Source organism: Phocoena phocoena, chromosome 15 (genome assembly GCF_963924675.1).
Source record: "Phocoena phocoena chromosome 15, mPhoPho1.1, whole genome shotgun sequence".
Taxonomy (NCBI): domain Eukaryota; kingdom Metazoa; phylum Chordata; class Mammalia; order Artiodactyla; family Phocoenidae; genus Phocoena; species Phocoena phocoena.
Genome location: NC_089233.1, coordinates 25,500,996 through 25,519,200, shown reverse-complemented (window position 1 = coordinate 25,519,200; position 18,205 = coordinate 25,500,996). Strand labels below are relative to the sequence as shown.

Genomic DNA, 18,205 nt, shown 5'->3' with positions numbered 1-18,205 from the left:
GGATTGATGAATAGATAGATGGAAGAAGATGGATAGATGGATGGATGGATGGATAGTTGGTTGGTTGGTTGGATGGATAATAGAGGGAGGATTGATTAATGCAAATGCGTGGCTTTAGATTAACTCAGGTGCAAATCACCCAGGACTTCCATTCCAAGAAGAAATCACTGTGTTCCAAGAACAAAACCTAGAGATTCCAGCCTCCTCTGTTTCCTTAGGCCAAACGAGCGGTGACAACCTTTTACAACAGCTGTCCTCACACCTGGCCCAGCTCAGGAGGAGAAAGGCCTAGATCAGCCACCCATATGCTCCCATTCACCACTGCAAAAATCTACACCCAAAAGATGAACAGAGCTCCTGTTGATAGGGCACAGCTGAGGCAGTCTCTTTACTACTATCTATGAAAGGGGTTTAGTAAACTGTCAAGACCAATACTCACAGTTCTTAAACTGCAAGTCTAAATTAGGATTGCTGGAATGCCTGCAGAGCCTGGGTAAGCAGTGAATTTCGGCACTCAACCTGGGCACTAGTGAAAATTTGTTCTGGGGATATCCTATGCATCATTATAGGCTATTTAGCCACATCCCTGGTCTCTAACCACTAGATGTCAGTAGTGCTACCCTCTCCCAAGTTGGGACAACCAAAAATGTCTCTAGACATTGCCAAGTATCCCCCCGGGGCTGAGTCACCCCTAGCTGAGAACCACTGGTCTAAATGAACAAAGCAGATTGATGGGGACTGTGGGGACTCATGGGGGCCACAACCCTGCATGAAAGGGGAGAGTTGCTACTCCAATCATGGCTGCGGGGGAGGCAAGCCCAGAGCTGCCAGGCTTCTGATTTTTCCAAAGATGATGGAAACCCAGATTTTTATGTGAAATCTACCCAGGTTTAAAATTGACAACTTTAATGGCTGTGGAGGCCAATCTCTCTTGAGGGCTCAGGCACTGCTGGTTTGCACTTTCTGGTATAGATAGCACTGTCACAGAAATAACAAAAGAATTGTCACCACTCCCAGGTCACAAGAGCTGGTGGACAGCAAAGTGCAAAGTGGAGAGGGCTGCCCAGATAGCAAGGGTGGCAAGGGCTGGCAGTCTGGGGCAGTGGTTGAAAGCATGCACTCTAGTGTTAGGAAGTCCAGCTTCACCTTGCTAAGCCTTAGTTTCCCCATCTGCAAAATGGAGAGGGTAACAGCAGTACCTGCTTCATAACGTTTATATCAGGAGAGATGCTGCAAACAGGGGCCTGGCCCAGTAGGTGCTAAATAGAAGTAGCCACCTGTAGTGAGTTGACAGGTGGCCGCCCAAAGACATGACCATCCAGAACCTGTGAATGCGACCTCATTTGGAAAAAAGATCCCTGCAGATGCAATTAAATGAGATCACCTTAGATTAAACTGGTGGGCCCTAAATCCAATGACAAGTGACCTGATAACAGAGAGAACAGAAGATGCACAGGGCAGAAGGAAACGTAAAGAAGGAGGCAGGTTGTAGTGATGCGTCTACAAGCCAAGGACTGCCGGCAGCCACAGAAGCCGGGAGAGGGGCCTGGGATGGATTTTCCCTCAGAGCCCCCAGAAGAAACCAACCCTGCCCACCCCTTGGTTTCAGACTTCTGGCCTCCAGAACCATGAGAGAATAAATTCCTGTTGTTTTAAGCCACCAAGTTTGTGGTAATTTGTTACAGCAGCCTCAGGAAACTAATACGCCACTCTTATTACTGAGGAACAGGAAATAGGCTTTCCCAACATGTGGCAGACGTACCCCATGTACACAGAGTGGATGATTATAGGTGGTATGTGAAACTTTTAAAACATTTCAATAGTTAGGCACTTATTCTAATTTATTTCAAATTGTATAACCAGGACACATACTTAGTGATTGTCCGGAACTGTTGTTTAGGACAAAGCCCAGAGTGGATGGGGCTATAGAAATCCACCCTAGGCATAAAAATATTCAAACAATGATGATACAGATGAAACCCAGAAGCGGCATCAATTGTGAATGACTGACACCTGGAAATGGACCTAGACAGTCCCTGGGAGGATCTGAGGACAATGCTGAAGTTAGCTGCCGGGAGTTCGCATCTTGGCCATGTTAGTAGCAGCTGTGTGACTTCAAGTCAGGTATTAGCCTCTCTGGGCCCATTTCACCATCTGAAGGCCCATAAAACCACCTGCTTCATAAGGTTGTCCTGAGGATTAAATGCATAGCACCTAAACCCAGGCAGTGCTCAATAAACAGTAGCTGCTATGATGTCACAATGATTATGATGGTCTTATACTGTTCCTAGCTCCCTGTGCAATCTAGGGCAAGTAATTCTCCCTTGCTGAAGTCCAGGAACCAGAGGAGACTGGTCACCTGGAACCTCATGCAGCTCCAGGGGTCAGGCCTGACACTACCATCAGCTCCCCATTTTCCTTTGGCTTCTTTGGGGAGGGTTGGGAGTAGCCCTAGATTTATAATCAAGGTTGGTATACACACTGGTCTAAGTCTGTGTCCCATGGGTGTCAGTCATTTGTACACCCTCATCCTAATGCTTGTTCTACAGGCATACCATCTGTTCTACTATTTACTTAACATTTTTTTTTACATTCACTTCTCTTTCCTATGATTCACTTAAGTAGAAAACTTTATCTTAAGTGAAAAATCAGCTTCCCTTGCCATAAATAGATGGCACCTGTAAAAATAAATACAGGAAAGATAAACCATATTATCAAATGCTAGCAAGAGGCTAGGGCCTGCCCAAGGTGCTGGGCCTGGGGTCTACTCTCCAGGGTTAAAAGGGTGATTAGCAAGTGTCAGGGAGGGGCTGAAGACCTAGTAGGTGCCAAACTGCTCCTCTCTTTGAAAGTCATCAGAAGAACTGAAAGGGACTAGAGAAGGGACCACCATCTCATGGTGGGCTTCTGTATCACTTATCACCCAGCAAAGCGAGTCCACATTGTAGAACATTCTGGGCCCCTTTTAACCTTGGTTTCCATACCTTGGTTCTGACACAGATTTTTTTTTTTTAAGATTAAAGGACAAAACCCACCTTCCCACAGACAAAAACAGAGCACAGTGAATCATAAAGTGGGGCTTGGGATTCCATGAGACCCGAGTGAGTCCCAGCTCCAACAGTGTGTCCTTGGGTAATTTCCTTTACTTCTCTGTACCTCAGTTTCCTCATCTGCAAATTGAGGTAATAATGGCCACCCCTTAGCGTTGTTGTGACATTAAATAATGCATATAAAGCATTTAGCACATTGCTTTGTTCCCTGATGTCTTCACTTTAAATATATTAGAAGCATTTCCACGTAAGGCAATGTCTTTCTAAGACCATTTAAAAGGTCCCGTTGCTTTCTTTCATAAGGTCAACCAATAATTAAATAAGCCTTCTATCAATCAATACTTTAGTTTGTTCCAGTTTTTTAGTATTTAAATAAAACTGAACATTCTGGTACATTTTTTTAAAAAGGGGATTTAGCACTCAGAGGAAAACATAGGAAGAACACTCTTTGACATAAATCACAGCAAGATCTTTTTTGGTCCACCTCCTAGAGTAATGGAAATAAAAACAAAAATAAACAAATGGGACCTAATGAAACTTAAAAGCTCTTGCACAGCAAAGGAAACCATAAATAAGACAAAAAGACAACCCTCAGAATGGGAGAAAATATTTGCAAACGAATCAACGGACAAAGGATTAATCTCCAAAATATATAAACAGCTCATGCAGCTCAATATTAAAGAAGCAAACAACCCAATCCAAAAATGGGCAGAAGACCTATATAGACATTTCTCCAAAGAAGATATACAGATTGCCAACAAACACATGAAAGGATGCTCAACATCACTAATCATTAGAGAAATGCAAATCAAAACTACAATGAGATATCACCTCACACAAGTCAGAATGGCCATCATCAAAAAATCTACAAACAATAAATGCTGGAGAGGGTGTGGAGAAAAGGGAACCCTCTTGCACTGTTGGTGGGAATGTAAATTGATAACAGCCACTATGGAGAACAGTATGGAGGTTCCTTAAAAAACTAAAAATAGAATTATCATATGACCCAGCAATCCCACTACTGGGCATATACCCAGAGAAAACCATAATTCAAAAAGACACATGCACCCCAATGTTCATTGCAGCACTATTTACAATAGCCAGGTCATGGAAGCAACCTAAATGCCCATCGACAGACAAATGGATAAAGAAGTTGTGGTACATATATACAATGGAATATTACTCAGCCATTAAAAGGAATGAAATTGGGTCATTTGTTGAGACATGGATGGATCTAGAGGCTGTCATACAGAGTGAAGTAAGTCAGAAAGAGAAAAACAAATATCATATATTAACGCATGTGTGTGGAACCTAGAAAAATGGTACAGATGAACCGGTTTGCAGGGCAGAAGTTGCGACACAGATGTAGAGAACAAATGTATGGATACCAAGGGGGGAAAGCCGTGGTGGGGTGGGGATGGTGGTATGATGAATTGGGCGATTGGGATTGACATATATACACTGATGTGTATAAAATTGATGACTAATAAGAACTTGCTGTATAAAAAAATAAATAAAATTAAATTAAAAAAAAAAGGAAATATAACCCTGACATTTAAGACCTTTCATTGTGGGACAAAAAAGGCCACCTACAAACTTGTGTTTCTCATTACAGTGGATCTGAAATTCTTAAGCCATTACTTTCCCATGGAGCGTTGTACTTAAAGTCACAATTATGTAAATGATATTTCTGCTACTTGTTACAGTCTCTGGACTTCTGAGTGCAATTTGTATCTCTTTTCAGGTACCTGTCATGATGTTGCTATCTGTTTATTTGTGTATATGGCCCTTTCCACCCCATTAATTTCCTTTTTTTTAAGATTTTTTTTTTTGATGTGGACCATTTTTAAAGTCTTTAAAAAGTCTGAATTTGTTACAGTATTTATTCTGTTTTATGCCTTGATTTTTTGGCCACGAGGAATGTGGGATCTTAGCTCCCTGACCAGGGATCGAACCCTCGCCCCCTTCACTGGAAGGCGAAGTCCCAATCACTGGACCACCAGGGAAGTCCCGAAAAAAAGAAAGGGGGGGGTATTTAGCAAATATCTGGCCTACAGCAAGTACTTAATCATCAGTTGTATTTTCTTTTTTTAAAGCAAAGATTAGAAGTAAAAACTGACTCATGTTCCAAATAAAATGAGTCATTCTTGGAGAGCTGATGTCATTAAGGAAGGGATGCTGTAAGCACTGGATTCTGAAGTAGGATCCTAGCCAAAATCCACAAACACCACCCATTTGTTATCTCATTCATGGAGTCTTCTTTTTTCTGGGCCCCAAGTTATCTCTGAAGGAGCTGCCCTTCCTTATAAGTTTCATTTTTGCAACTGTAGCCATTATTCTGGGGCTCCAAAGGGGTGGGGGTGTGGGAAGAAAACGAAAATTTCCACAATCTTGTCTTGGTGTTCCCAAAAGAGATTAACCTTGAATACTGAGGCATATCTAACCCAGAAGAAAAAGTGTTTCTTGCACAGTATGGAAACCAGAAATATCTCTATGAGCTTTCCTATTCTCAGGACGAAATGTGTTTCTCGGTCATTGGTTGATGATATTGATCAATATTGGTCCATCACCAGAACTGCCTTTCCAGGAAGAACCCAAGTACACTGACTGCCTCAATTACTCACCCTCCCCTCCACCTACATGTTCTCAATGAGTCCAATAACCTCTCTACCTCCAGCTCCAAGAATGGAATCAAGACCATAACCAAGAGACATAACAGAGCTTTCAACAACCCTGGCTCATTGTGAGTAGCTCAGGAATATGCATGTCAACCTAGGCAATATGACTCCATTCAGGGGTGCAGGCAGGGAATCCACTCTGCTCATTTCTGCTGGACATAAAACCAATGGATGTAAGGGCTGGAGCCACAGCAGCTATTTTGTTGCCAAGAAACTACTTCCTACTTAAAGACAATGTTGTTGAGAGACCAAGTTCTAAAGACATTCTTTGAGTCCCTAGAATTTGCTGTTCCTGAAACCACTATCCCTGAATTTTTCAGCTCTATGAGTGAATCATTTTCCTTTTTGCTTAAGCCAATTTGGTCACTTGTAACCAAAAGAGCCATAACTCGTGCAGCCACCTTTCTAAAACACCAATAAACCACCTAAAGTAATGTTAATTTTTCTCCTTCTCCTTTTTTTTTTGAGGGAGTGGGGAATTCAGAGAGCAGAAATCTGTCCTGACCAGAGAAAAGTCCCTAATTAATTCCAGTGGTACTGACGCAGGAAAGATAGGGTTGGGCCCAAGGACAGCCTCCTCATGTATAGGCATTAGGCAGAAGGCAAAGCCACCTCCTTGTTTTGCACTTAATGAGGCCATGACGCATGAAGGAATGGTATCCAACACAGAAATTTTGTAACATCTGAACAAGAAACTGACCAATAAAACTGTAGAGCATGCACAATAAAAATGCACAGTTGCTGATGACCCTATAAGACTTTTCACCTGTGGCGCTTGACTAGTAAAGGAAAATGTAAGGGAAAACATCTCTTAGAGCACAGGTACAGTGGTTTCAGCAGAAAAATGCACAAGACTGGGGGCTGATGCAACCTGGTGTAATCCAGGCCACACCTCAACCTTCCCCCTCAATGAACATTCCACCCCTAATCAAAAACACCCACCCATTCAAAGGGCTAAAAATAAGATAAAAGGAGGATCAACAACCCTGCGGGGCACCCCTCACTCACGAGGATGCCCACATTCTTCTTTGAGTATGTAATTTTCACTTCTGCACTAAATAAACTTCTTTGTTCTCTTGCTACTCAGCCTCAGTATGTGTGTGTGCACGTGTGTGTGTGTGTGTGTGTGTGTGTGTGTGTGTGTATGTCGGTGCGTGTTTATTTTTTTCCTTAGTGCCTTGTGTTCCTTGCCCAAACTCTTTTGGACGAGTTGAACAAGAGCCTGGACTTCTGGTAAAGCTTTTCTGGTATCCGTATCGAGAGCAGGAACCTTGCTCTCCTCACCAGCACCCCGCCTCGAGGTGGGAAGACTTACACAGCTGCTCCTCTTCATTGAAGCCCATGATCGCCATGGCCTCCAAGGTTTCTTGGAACATCTCATCGTCCTGGGCTGCCGGGATGGGCACAAATCCATTGGAGAGGAATGTGTAGTTGCTGAAGCCCTCCAAAAGCAAGTCATCTAGAAGGAGAGGAAGACGGGGTGGTGGTCAGGAAGGCACACTTCTATTTTGAACAGGAGACAGGAACCTGGTAAAGGGTCTGGCCCATCGTAATTTCTTTCCCTTTCCCAAGACTTGGACAGTTTAAACCTTCCTCTGCTTCATTGCATAGAAGCCATCACCCACCTCATACAGTGGTGCAGGCTGTGCACTGCCCCAGGGTGCCTGGCAGCTGAAATCCATTGTTGGCTCCACTTGCTAAGCCATGACCCCTGACAGAACATTGCATTTACCCAGAGGAAGAGACACCTTTATCTCAGTTCCCCAAAAGTACCCTGCCTTCAGAAACAAAGCTCTGAAAAGTTAGATTAATCTTTATCCATCCATTTATTAAACTTTTATCAAAATCACACAGACACATGGATTTTAAAAATCAATGACTGAGCTATTGATATGAAGCTCGTACTAAGAGCCTGAGAAATGAAACTTGCAGCTTCTAGTCAACACTGATCAAACAGAATTTAATGTGAACTTGACGAGCATCCCGAGGGAGGAAAAAGGCACCCTCGTTTTACAACCTTCATCAGCATTTGTCCCTGAATCACTCCACTTTTTCCTTCTTTAATAATCAAATAATTCTTTAGCTGTATATGATTTTACCATATATATGTTTTTGGACATCTAATTAACACTGTGATTTTTGTTCTGTATATGTTGTGTAATAGTTGATTTTGTCCTATCTTCACCAAACATGTTAAGCTTAATAAATGTATTTATGAGAAAAAATTAATTACTATCTAAAGGTTTATAATAAAAACACCAATTGCTTGTCCCATCTTTTCTCCAGCTCCTACCTTACCCTACAATAACTGCTTTTATCTCTTTTAACTGTTTTTTTCTGGTAGTTACCATTATCTCTCTATGTAATAGGCTTACTATATATTACTTTTATATATCATATTAATGGCTATTTCTGGATATGTCAAAATTAGATATTATCCATTGACTTCCTGCTATGGTGGAAAAAGCTTTGGTGCTCTTACAATTGCTTTTACAATTTAGCCTCCCTCTTCTCAAACTATTTCTAGCTGAATCAGTAGATAAGGCTTATATTAGGGATTGGTAAATCTGGTCTGCTGGTTATCTTTGTAAATAAAGTTTTTTTTTTAATTTAATTTTTTTTAACACAGCAGGCTCTTTTTATTTTGAATTTTATTTTATTTATTTTTTTTAAATAGCAGGTTCTTTTTTTTGAATTTTATTTTTATTTTTTTATACAGCAGGTTCTTATTTGTAAAAAAAGTTTTATTGAAACACAGCCGCTCCCATCTCCTTGTCTATTTTCTATGGCTGCTTTCATGCTACAATAGCAGCCAGAGTTGAGTAGTTGCAAGAAAAACCAAATGATCCCCAAAGCCTAAGATATGGACTATCTGGCCCTTTAGTAAAAACATTTGTCAACTCCTTGTTTATGACATCTATCAAATATTATTCTCTGAAAAGTCATACTCTGTAGTTACATTCCTTTGTTGTTATTCATCCCTTTCTCTCCAAAATTTATAATTCCTTCTTTTTTTCTTATACTATTTGCTTTTATGACACTGTCCAATATATCAAGTGTCCTCTTCCAGATCAATCTTTAATTAGGCTGGATTTGATTATACTTTTGGAGGGCATTCAGCAAGATGCTCTTCTTTTTAAACAAAGTGTTTTCCTGGGTCAAGTCACTAGGAAGCTACTTGATAAAGTTGAGGTTAAGTTGACACGAGATACCAATTAAGCCTTTGGATTAACTGAAATGCCTGATTAAAGTCACAAGGATTTGAGTCTTTGCCAAGATTTCATTATCCAGACCATGGATACATGTGGAAATATTTGACTCCCCCTAAAAGCCTAACCTCTTCCCAGATCTATCATCAAGCATACAAGTGGTTCCTAGGGATCTCAGTTGTTGCTTTTATCCTCTCTTGATTTCTGGGGGACCGGAGGCAGAGCACAAAACTGGAACCCAGGTTACCAAACAACAAAATTGTTGACTTTGGTGCCAAAGAGGTGGAAGAAAACTATAAACGCTTCCCTCTGGGCCACGCCATCGTGTCTGCACTATAACTGCTAATTTACCTATGTGCCACTAACATCCATTCCGCCTCCCCTCTTTTTTTTTTTTTTTTTTTTCGCCTCCCCTCTTTTATCCAAAATTGCTCCAGATGCCAAGCAACAAGATTAAATAAGGAACGCTGCTTCCCCTAGTGGTGGAACATTGCAATACACCTCATCACAGCAAAGGTACCAGCCCACACATCCTTTTGGTAATTTTCTAAGCAAAATAACTAACCCCGGGGCACAAAACTGATGGGAAGCAAAATTTGTACTGTTCCCCTAAAATTTAGGACTTAAACTTATTACTAGAATGTAGACCATACTATGTACTTGTATTGACTGGTATACTCCTTTATTCAGCTGTGATTTACATATTCTTTGCAGTTAGTAGATTAACTCTTCTACACGCCTAGAACGTATAATTTCCTATCGGAGCCTGGTATACAGTATATAGCTTTTATGTGAAAAATATTTTCCTTACAACAGAGGGCAGCAAACTACAGCACATTCTTATTTTTGTAAATAAAATTCTATTGTACAGCTTTGCCCATTGGTTTAGGCATTGCCTATGGCTGCTTCTGCATTACAACATCAGAGCTGAGTAGTTGTGACAAAAACCGTGTGGCCTACAGAACCTAAGAGATTTACTATCTGGTTCTTTACAGAAAAATATAGGTGACCCCTGCCCTACAAAAAGGTCAATTCAAAGTTATTTTCAAAACAGGAATAATGAAAAGTGCTTGGTTCCACTGCCCTTCCAAATTCCTTATACAATCAGAATGCCTCTTAAATACCTGCAAGTTTTGTAAACGTGCAAATATGGCAATTGTCTTTCTCCCTTCCTGGAAGGCACAGATTGTGTCTATTTGGACTTGATGTCGTCCAGTCTAACTGGGCTTGATTAATTAATTATTTAATGCTTAACTGAAATGGACATCTACTATGTCACATAGTAGGTGCTCAGTAAATGAGAATGACTGAACAGAAGCCACACTCACTCACACAAAGGAGATGCTGCCCAGAGATGTGTAGCTCTTTCCCTGGCAGGATCTCAGACTCTATGTTAACGGCTGATCGATTAACCCTGGATCATGATGAAAGGGAGGGCTGAGATCTCCCAACACACGTCTTTGCTCATCACTTACTTCTCATCTTCTCCTTGGCTCCAGCAATCAGATAGTAAAAGATGTGGAATGTCCTCTCGTCTCTGGCTTGGCGAATCGCCCGTGACTTTTCTAGCAGATCTGGTTTGGGAGGAGTTAAGAATCCCAGGGACACCACGTGTACCTCTTGTGGGAACATGACCTTCCTCCCCAATCCTTGTCATACCAGCTGCTGGAGGGGAAATCTCCAGGACCCAGGAGAGGTTCCCTGGAGTGTTCTGAAGAGTCTGATTGCTGGGACAGAGTCAAGCCATCCACGCCTGGTCCACATGAGTTGACCTTCCAGTTCTGGCTCACAGATCCAAAAGAAACCACTGGGTGCTGCTGGCAGGCCCCAGTGCCGGGGAGAAGTGAGGGGAACAGAGTGGGGGAAAAAAGCATAAAAAGACAGGAGTCAAAGGACTCCAGGATGAAAGACTTACGGGAGGGGCATGAAATGAGATGTTTCCCCAGCAGCCATCACCAACTCCTCTTCTGCAGAGTAAGCTGTCTTTAGATATTACAGAGTAAAAATAATTACACCCTCTATGATTTGTTAATCCCTGTGCTAAATGTTTGACGTGCATTTTCTCATTTACACCTCACAAACTATCCTAGAAGCTAAGTGCGAATATTATTTGCATTTTCAATATAGGGAAACTGAGGCCCAGGGAAGCTCGGGGAAGGCTCAATTTCCCAGGAGCACAGAGCTAGGAAGTGACAATGCCAAGTGTCTGTGGTAGCCAAAACCATCCCAGACAAGGGGCTGGGCTTCAAGAGCTGGGTACCAGTTCTGGCTGGCTGAGTGACCTTGACCCAGCTGACTAGCTGCCTAGCCTCAGGAGACTGTAAACATGACCCACTAATCAATCTAAGGAGAGCTGTTCTGCCATGGGGGGAGGGGATGGTAGGGAGGCGCATGGGTGGTTGGGCTCTTGTACGAGGTGGATTTCCCCATGTAAGAACCAGGCTCTACTTGACTATGACAAAATCTGCAAAACCCTAACCACTGAAGAATGAATGATCACTTCTTCTCTGTGCTCCCAAATCCATTGGATTAGACTGTGTCCCCCACCCCCGCTCTGTCATGTCAGGTCATGTAGACTAATTTCTCCTCCCAACGCCTCTTATTATACAGGGTCACAAACTCTCATCTGCAATTCCCAAATCCAGAAACGTCTGAAAACCAGAACTCAGCTGGTGGCCATACCCGTTCTGAGCCCACACGAGGCTATTTATGGTCTCCTTATCCCCCCGTAGGAGAATATGGGTGTCTTTTGCTGTATCTCATTTAATCCCTGCCCAGCTCTGGGAGGTGGGGATGGGGCCTGGTCAGTTGACCCCAGCCATGCCCTGAGCCCCCTCTGGGATGCTAAAGAGCACAGGTGGCACTGGTGGGCTGGTGGGATTCTGATTCCTTAGATTTACAGAAACAGCTTCCTGCTTGCTTTGCCAGAAGCAGGCTGTTCCTCTGGGAAAGTTCTGTTTCCATTGACGTCCTATCTGTGGGCTGAAGCTGCCCTGTTCCTAAGAAGGACAAGGGGTCCAGGTTTAGCCTTGGACCCTGGCTCGAAAAGGATGAAGCGAAGTTCTCACGATAGCCGATGCTCAACCAGCCCTTATTCCGTCACGGTTCTAAGAGCTTTACATGAATGAATTCACTTGATTCTCACGACACCTCTATGAGGCAGGTATTATTATCATCCCCATTTCACTGACGAGGCACAGAGAGGTTGAGTAACTAGCCCAAGGTCACTCAGCTAGGGAGAGGTCCACTCAGAATCAAACACAGGCTGCTTGAAGTCCTCAAACCTGGGGACCACCACACTACAAGGCTTGCTGTTAAGGGAAAACAACCCCAGGGGAGATTTGTTCTGGATGGCACCCAAGCGCCTGGGGAGAGAGGGGTGGCTCTTGTGCCCCCCTTAGGCTCTGGGCAGGAGGTTGGTGGGACCAAGGGTGGGAGTCCCAGGTGGCCCAGGCTCAGCAAAGGATACATGTCTCAATGTTGGCTCCCACGATGTAACCCGTGACGTCGAAGTTGATGCGGATAAATTTGCCCTGCCAACAGGAAAACACAGTCCATGGTGGGTTCCCCAGCCTCAGCCCCTCACCCTCATGCTGCAGGCAAGTGGGGAGAGAGGAGTCTGGGAGCACTCAAGGGAAAAAGAAGAAAACCAGAGAGAGCTTCTTGCAAACACTCAAGAATCTCACAGGTCAGCATCTCCTGAGCTGGGGAGATCGAGGGCCTTATGGCGACAGAGGAACTTAGAAAACACTTTCTCAAATCAATTTCACTTGCTCTTGCAGTGACCCTCAGCCCATCATAGCTCTCCCCATTTGAAAGGTGGGGAAACTGAGGCCAAGAAAGCTAGTGGGATCTGCCCAGTGTGGTAGTGCTCCTAAGAGGTAGAGGCGTGAGTAGAAGGCACATTTTGCCACACCCAGTGGCTGGAGGCCTCCTCCGCTGCCCCCCTGCCCAGAAACACGCTGGGCCTCCATGATCAATCAAGCCCAAGTTCATCCAGCTGCGAATTAAACCGCTTCTTTGGGGCAGGTGAGCATGAACAGTGATGCCAGGGAGCCACGCTATCTGAGCAGGCCCTGCATAGGAGGCTCTGTAGGCAGGGCTGGGCCATGCCCCCAGCCCCGGGGCCCATCAGATCTCTCCACTTGGAAAAGATGCCAATCCACCTGCCTTCTGCCTCAGCCGAACCACAGAACCCAGGACAGCCAGGTCCCGCCTCTGGCAGCACTGGCCCTTTTCCTGCTTTCTTAACAGCTGACAAAGGATCATATCCTTACCACCCTCACCCACTCGTGATTACATGGTGGGAGGCACCGTCCCCTAGGCTTGCTTGGGCCTCGACAAAACCCTCCCTCTTTCTCCATCAGGAAGCGAGACAGACAGTAGAATGATTCAGGACAATGAACGTTATTGCAACCGTAACAGAGGAGCCTGCTGGTCCTGGAGCCATCTTGCCTTCCACCCGAGAAGGCCTGGGGCACCAGTGAGTGGGAACATTGCAGGGATTCACTTTGAATTTGCTCTCATTTACTGACATCCTAGAAACTCTGCACTGGGTTACAACGCACAAATGCAGTGCTTCTTGGTGCAGCCAACACAAACCCCACGGGGAGTTTGGAAATCTGGGGGAGGGACTGGAGTTGTTACATGACAGTGGTAGCTACTGCTCTTAGTGGACAGGGGCTAAGGATGCTGGGCATCCTGCAATGACCAAGAGAGTCCCAGACACCAAGCATTAGCCACCTACCCTATGACTTTCAAATGTCCCACCTGACACTCACGGAGGTGAAAAACCTGTTTATAATTAGCTAAGCCTAGACCCTAATGGTGTTTTAGATAAAAACACACAAAAAATGTTAATGTTGTTCTCATGTAGGAATGTCATATCCATGTAACTCGAGAGCAAATTGTTCTTTGGTTCAGAGCTTTCCAAAGAGTATGTCATCATTCTGGAAAATCCCATCCCATGGCTTCCGTCCCCAGACGAACCCTCCCTTGTCTCAGCCTGCATTTGTAGCTGTCAAGGTCACAGTGATTCTGGATATAAATGCAAGTGTCTGACTAGTTCATTGTGTCTTCATATGTGGTCTGGCCTGAGAACTGATATGCTGAAATGCACATTTTAATTATGAATTGTTTTATTTCTCCTTCATATTTTAGCAAGGGCATTGTGCTATTTTTTTTTGAATCTGATGTGTGTAGTAGGTGATGTTATCTATGACTAAATTTTCAGGGAAGGAAAGGGAACACTGCATAATTACTTGTAATAAGAAGTGGGTCTTGGGGTTGACAAGGCTGGGGCCCATGCGTGTGAATATGCAGGACACAGAGATACCCACAGAGCAGCTCTACGTGGGTGGGGCAGAGGTTTCTACAAAGAGTTTTTCACAGGGTCCCATCTGGTGACTGACAGTTCAGAGGGGCACCCACAAATCAGCAGGGGCCTCCTCACTAGTGGAATTCAGATGCAGTCTTTCCACCAAATTTCTTCATCAAAGTATCTTTCTGGGCTTCCCAGGTGGCGCAGTGATTAAGAATCCACCTGCCAATGCAGGGGACACGGGTTCAAGCCCTGGTCCGGGAAGATCCCACATGCTGCGGAGCAAAACGAGGCCCATGTACCACAACTACTGAGCCTGCACTCTAGAACCCGCAAGCCATAAATACTGAGCCCTCATGCCACAACTACTGAAGCCCGTGCACCTAGAGCCCACGCTCCACAACAAGAAAAGCCACCGCAATGAGAAGCCCAAGCACCGCAACAAAGAGTAACCCCCGCTCGCCTCAACTAGAGGAAGCCCACGCACAGCAACAAAAACCCAACACAGCCAAAAATAAATAAATAAAACAATTTTTTAAAAAAGCACCATTCCTCTTAAAAAAAAAAAAGTATCTTTCTGACTCTCCTATGGAGTGGAGGCCCCCACTTCTTTCGTACAACAAGATAATTTTTGTGTGTCATCAACCACCTGTGTTCAGAGTTCTCCTTCCCCCATTAGGCTCAGGTGAGAAAGTGGGGGGGCCCTTGGAACCTGGGAAAGCCTGTGTGGGAAGTCCTGCCTCGTTGACTATTGGCTCCTCAACTAGGCCACAAGCTTTGTGAAGCCTGGAACCACGTCTCAATTGTTTGCTGTCTAGTTCAGGGTCTGCTATACAGTAGGCGCTTAATGAAAATGAGCCAAACGAAGAGAGAGAGAGAGAGAGAATGGTGTGTGTAAAAATGCCTGCCAGAATGATTGTATACAGTGGGTGCATAATAAATGTTTATTGAAATTTGCATGTGCTTGGTACATAGTAGGTACTCAATGCATGTTTTGCTGAATAAATAAATGAGTATTGGGTGTAAGTGTCTAGCACTTACTAGGTGCTCAGTAAATATTTACTGAATGAATTATGAATGTCAAATTCTAACAGGGAGCCTAGCGAGCAGATGCTGAATGAATATTAGTTGAATGAATAGTGAGTGAATGAATGAGGGAGTGAGTGGCTGGAGCACTTGCAGGGTTGTAAGGTCAAGACAGGACTGGAGATGCAGAGCAAAATGCTGTTGCAATGCACACCTCCATCCCTTCAGCCTCAGACGTCCCCTGCACACACATACTCTGCGTTCTCAGGCAGGAGGGGACACCAGGGGATCCAAGCCTTTTCCAGAAAACCCATGTGGCTTTGCTACTTACAAATCGTGAGGAGTTGTCGTTCTTGACAGTTTTGGCGTTGCCAAAAGCCTCCAGGATGGGGTTTGCTTGTAGAAGCTGCTTTTCCAGCTCACCCTAAAATTCATTCACATCTAGTTATTGGAGAAAGTGACGTAGACACTGACAGCTCTGCCATAGACAGATGTTGTCACAAAATTCTGCCCTTAACCCACGGGTTCTCTCCTATCCTATCACCTACCCATCTGAGACCCCCAATGCTAATGTCCAGATTTACTCAAGGATTTCAGAAGAGAAACAAATGTCTGAGCTCTCTTATAGCTGGGACATCTGTAAGGACATCACCTAGGAAGACCACTTTTTCCTAGATAGGGCCTGCTCATCTATGTGACATCATTGTCACTGAGAACTGCCACACTGTACAACACCAGGATGTCATTTACATCATAGTGAATCCATGGAGTTGTGCAGTGCACAGCCTGCCCTGCTGTACACGGCAGTCCTGCTGCTGCTTATGTTTGACAAGCAGCTTTCTTCAAGCTAAATCACTACAACCCTCCTTCTGTTGGTTTTAGTGCCACTTTTTATAGTTGCAATTTTTCCTTTCTCAGGACCAGTTTTCTGAAGTCTCCTATGGAAGACAAGTAAGGAATGTGCAAAACCCACCGGGAATACTTCAAACCGACTGCAGAACAAAGCTTCAAAGCAGGTTGCTTGAGCTCCATTCATCAGGTTAAATGCAGCTGAGACTGTACACAGCCCATCGGCCCCCTCTGAGGGGGCTCCTGTGCACAAACGCGGTCACGTGATTAATTGTTGCAGGAAAGGGCCAACAAGGTAAATCATGCCAGGAAGCATCGAGCTGCTCTCTGCCTATCCCCACGACACAGCGGCTGCAGACTGGCTCAGCGGCTCTCCTACCCAGCTCCTCCTCCAGGCCGACCCTGGGAAGTATGGGTCCTGAGGGTTTTCTCCTGTTTTCTCTGCTGGTTCCCCTGTCCTCTTTTTCAGGGCAGTTGGGCTGGGCTAAAAAGAAGCTGGGAAAGGTTCTAGAAGGGAAAAGGCAGCGCACAGCTTTCTCCCTGCTCCTCTATACACCAGGAGGGCATCATGGGTGGCTGTCCCTAAAGGAACAGAACAGGAAGCTACTAATTTACGTGTCTATTTATTCACATGCCCTCCTCCTTCACAGCTCCCAAAGAAGATAAAAGTGTCATCTCTGGGCTTCCCTGGTGGTGCAGTGGTTGAGTCCGCCTGCCAATGCAGGGGACACGGGTTTGTAACCTGGTCCAGGAAGATCCCACATGCCGCAGAGCGGCTGGGCCCGTGAGCCATGGCCACTGAGCCTGTGCGTCTGGAGCCTGTGCTCCGCAACGGGAGAGGCCACACAGTGAGAGGCCCGCATACCGCAAAAAAAAAAAAAAAAAAAAAGTGTCATCTCTGTGAAAATCCCAGCCACAGTAGAATCCCCATAATTGGGACTTGTGGAAATTTACAATGAGAGCAAAGGGCTTTGCTTGACTAGTAGGAAGAAGACTAATGGGGTCACTTCTGTCAACACAAACTTGGGATCCCAATGTCCCCAGAAAAATGTTCCCTTCCTAGAATGGGAGTTCCAGCTGCTGGGGCCAAAAGATCCTTCTCAGGAGAGCTCTGAACATGAAGATCTGGTCCAAACCACTCATTTTATGGATGATGAGACAGTGGCCCAGAGAAGTTAAGTGACTTGGCCAACGTCACACAGGAGCAGATCCTATATAAGAAGCCTGATTCTCCTTCTGATTCATCCATGACACTGCCGCCCAGGTCTAACTAAGATGGATTGAGTGTGATCCTAGCACACGCTAGGATCTCTTGATCTGAGGGTCTCTCCCAGGCTGGGACCCATATGCCAGCCCCCCAAGCTCTGAGTTAGAGATGAGTTTACACATGCAGAGGTTTGAGCAGGGCCCGGTTGTGTGTCACAATAGCTGGGGCCTTACCGTGCCACCAAAGCTAGTGCATTGTGAACACCAAGACTCCCGTTTCTGGAGCCCTGGGTCAAGCAACCGGCATGCAAAGACGGACACGCACTGCACACACGTGCACAGGGACACACCAGTGCACAGGGGACAGGGCTCAGGGAGATGTTTAGGGATGATGGCAGGGAGTGGGGAGAGAGGCATGCCACAGCAGTGCCATTAACTGACTGTCAATCAAGCCAGGGAAGCTTTAGGGCCAGAAGGTCCTTAAAGGCTCAACCAGATGGAACAGACGTCTCCAGGGCCTTCCAGTCAGGGTTACCGGTGGCGGACACATTGGTGGGAAGGGTAATGAGATCCATTCTGAACTGGGAAAATCCATTCCCGGCTGGAGGTCAACCCTGGGAAGTCCAATGGGTCCTGCGGGTGGCAACGCGCCCCACGCCCCACACTGACATTGGACACCCGCAGGACGGTGTTTCAGTGAGTTTGTAGGTTTAGGTTGTGAAACTCGGGGATCTAGCCCGTTCTACCATCAGCTACGGGGCTCAGTGGGTGCGACAGGAGCATGCACATCTAAACACACTCCGTGCCTCCCGTACACACCAGGAAAACACTCCCAGTTACTCACGTAGGCAAAAGATGGGCCTTGCT

At 45.1% G+C, this 18,205-nt stretch overlaps 1 protein-coding gene across 4 annotated transcripts in view; it reads right to left on the bottom strand.

Moving 5' to 3' along the window:
• Positions 1 to 18,205, bottom strand: part of MYH11 (myosin heavy chain 11) — a 110,350-nt gene that overhangs the window by 42,751 nt on the left and 49,394 nt on the right. For 2 of the 4 annotated variants that reach the window (XM_065891779.1, XM_065891781.1), the window contains exons 5-9: positions 18,183 to 18,203; positions 15,615 to 15,707; positions 12,407 to 12,470; positions 10,413 to 10,511; positions 7,044 to 7,187 (exon numbers count right to left, since the gene is read on the bottom strand). In XM_065891779.1, the coding sequence (XP_065747851.1) occupies positions 7,044 to 7,187; positions 10,413 to 10,511; positions 12,407 to 12,470; positions 15,615 to 15,707; positions 18,183 to 18,203 (421 nt within the window). The remainder of the gene's footprint in view (positions 1 to 7,043; positions 7,188 to 10,412; positions 10,512 to 12,406; positions 12,471 to 15,614; positions 15,708 to 18,182; positions 18,204 to 18,205) is intronic. The other 2 variants (XM_065891780.1, XM_065891782.1) reach the window with 1 other exon arrangement.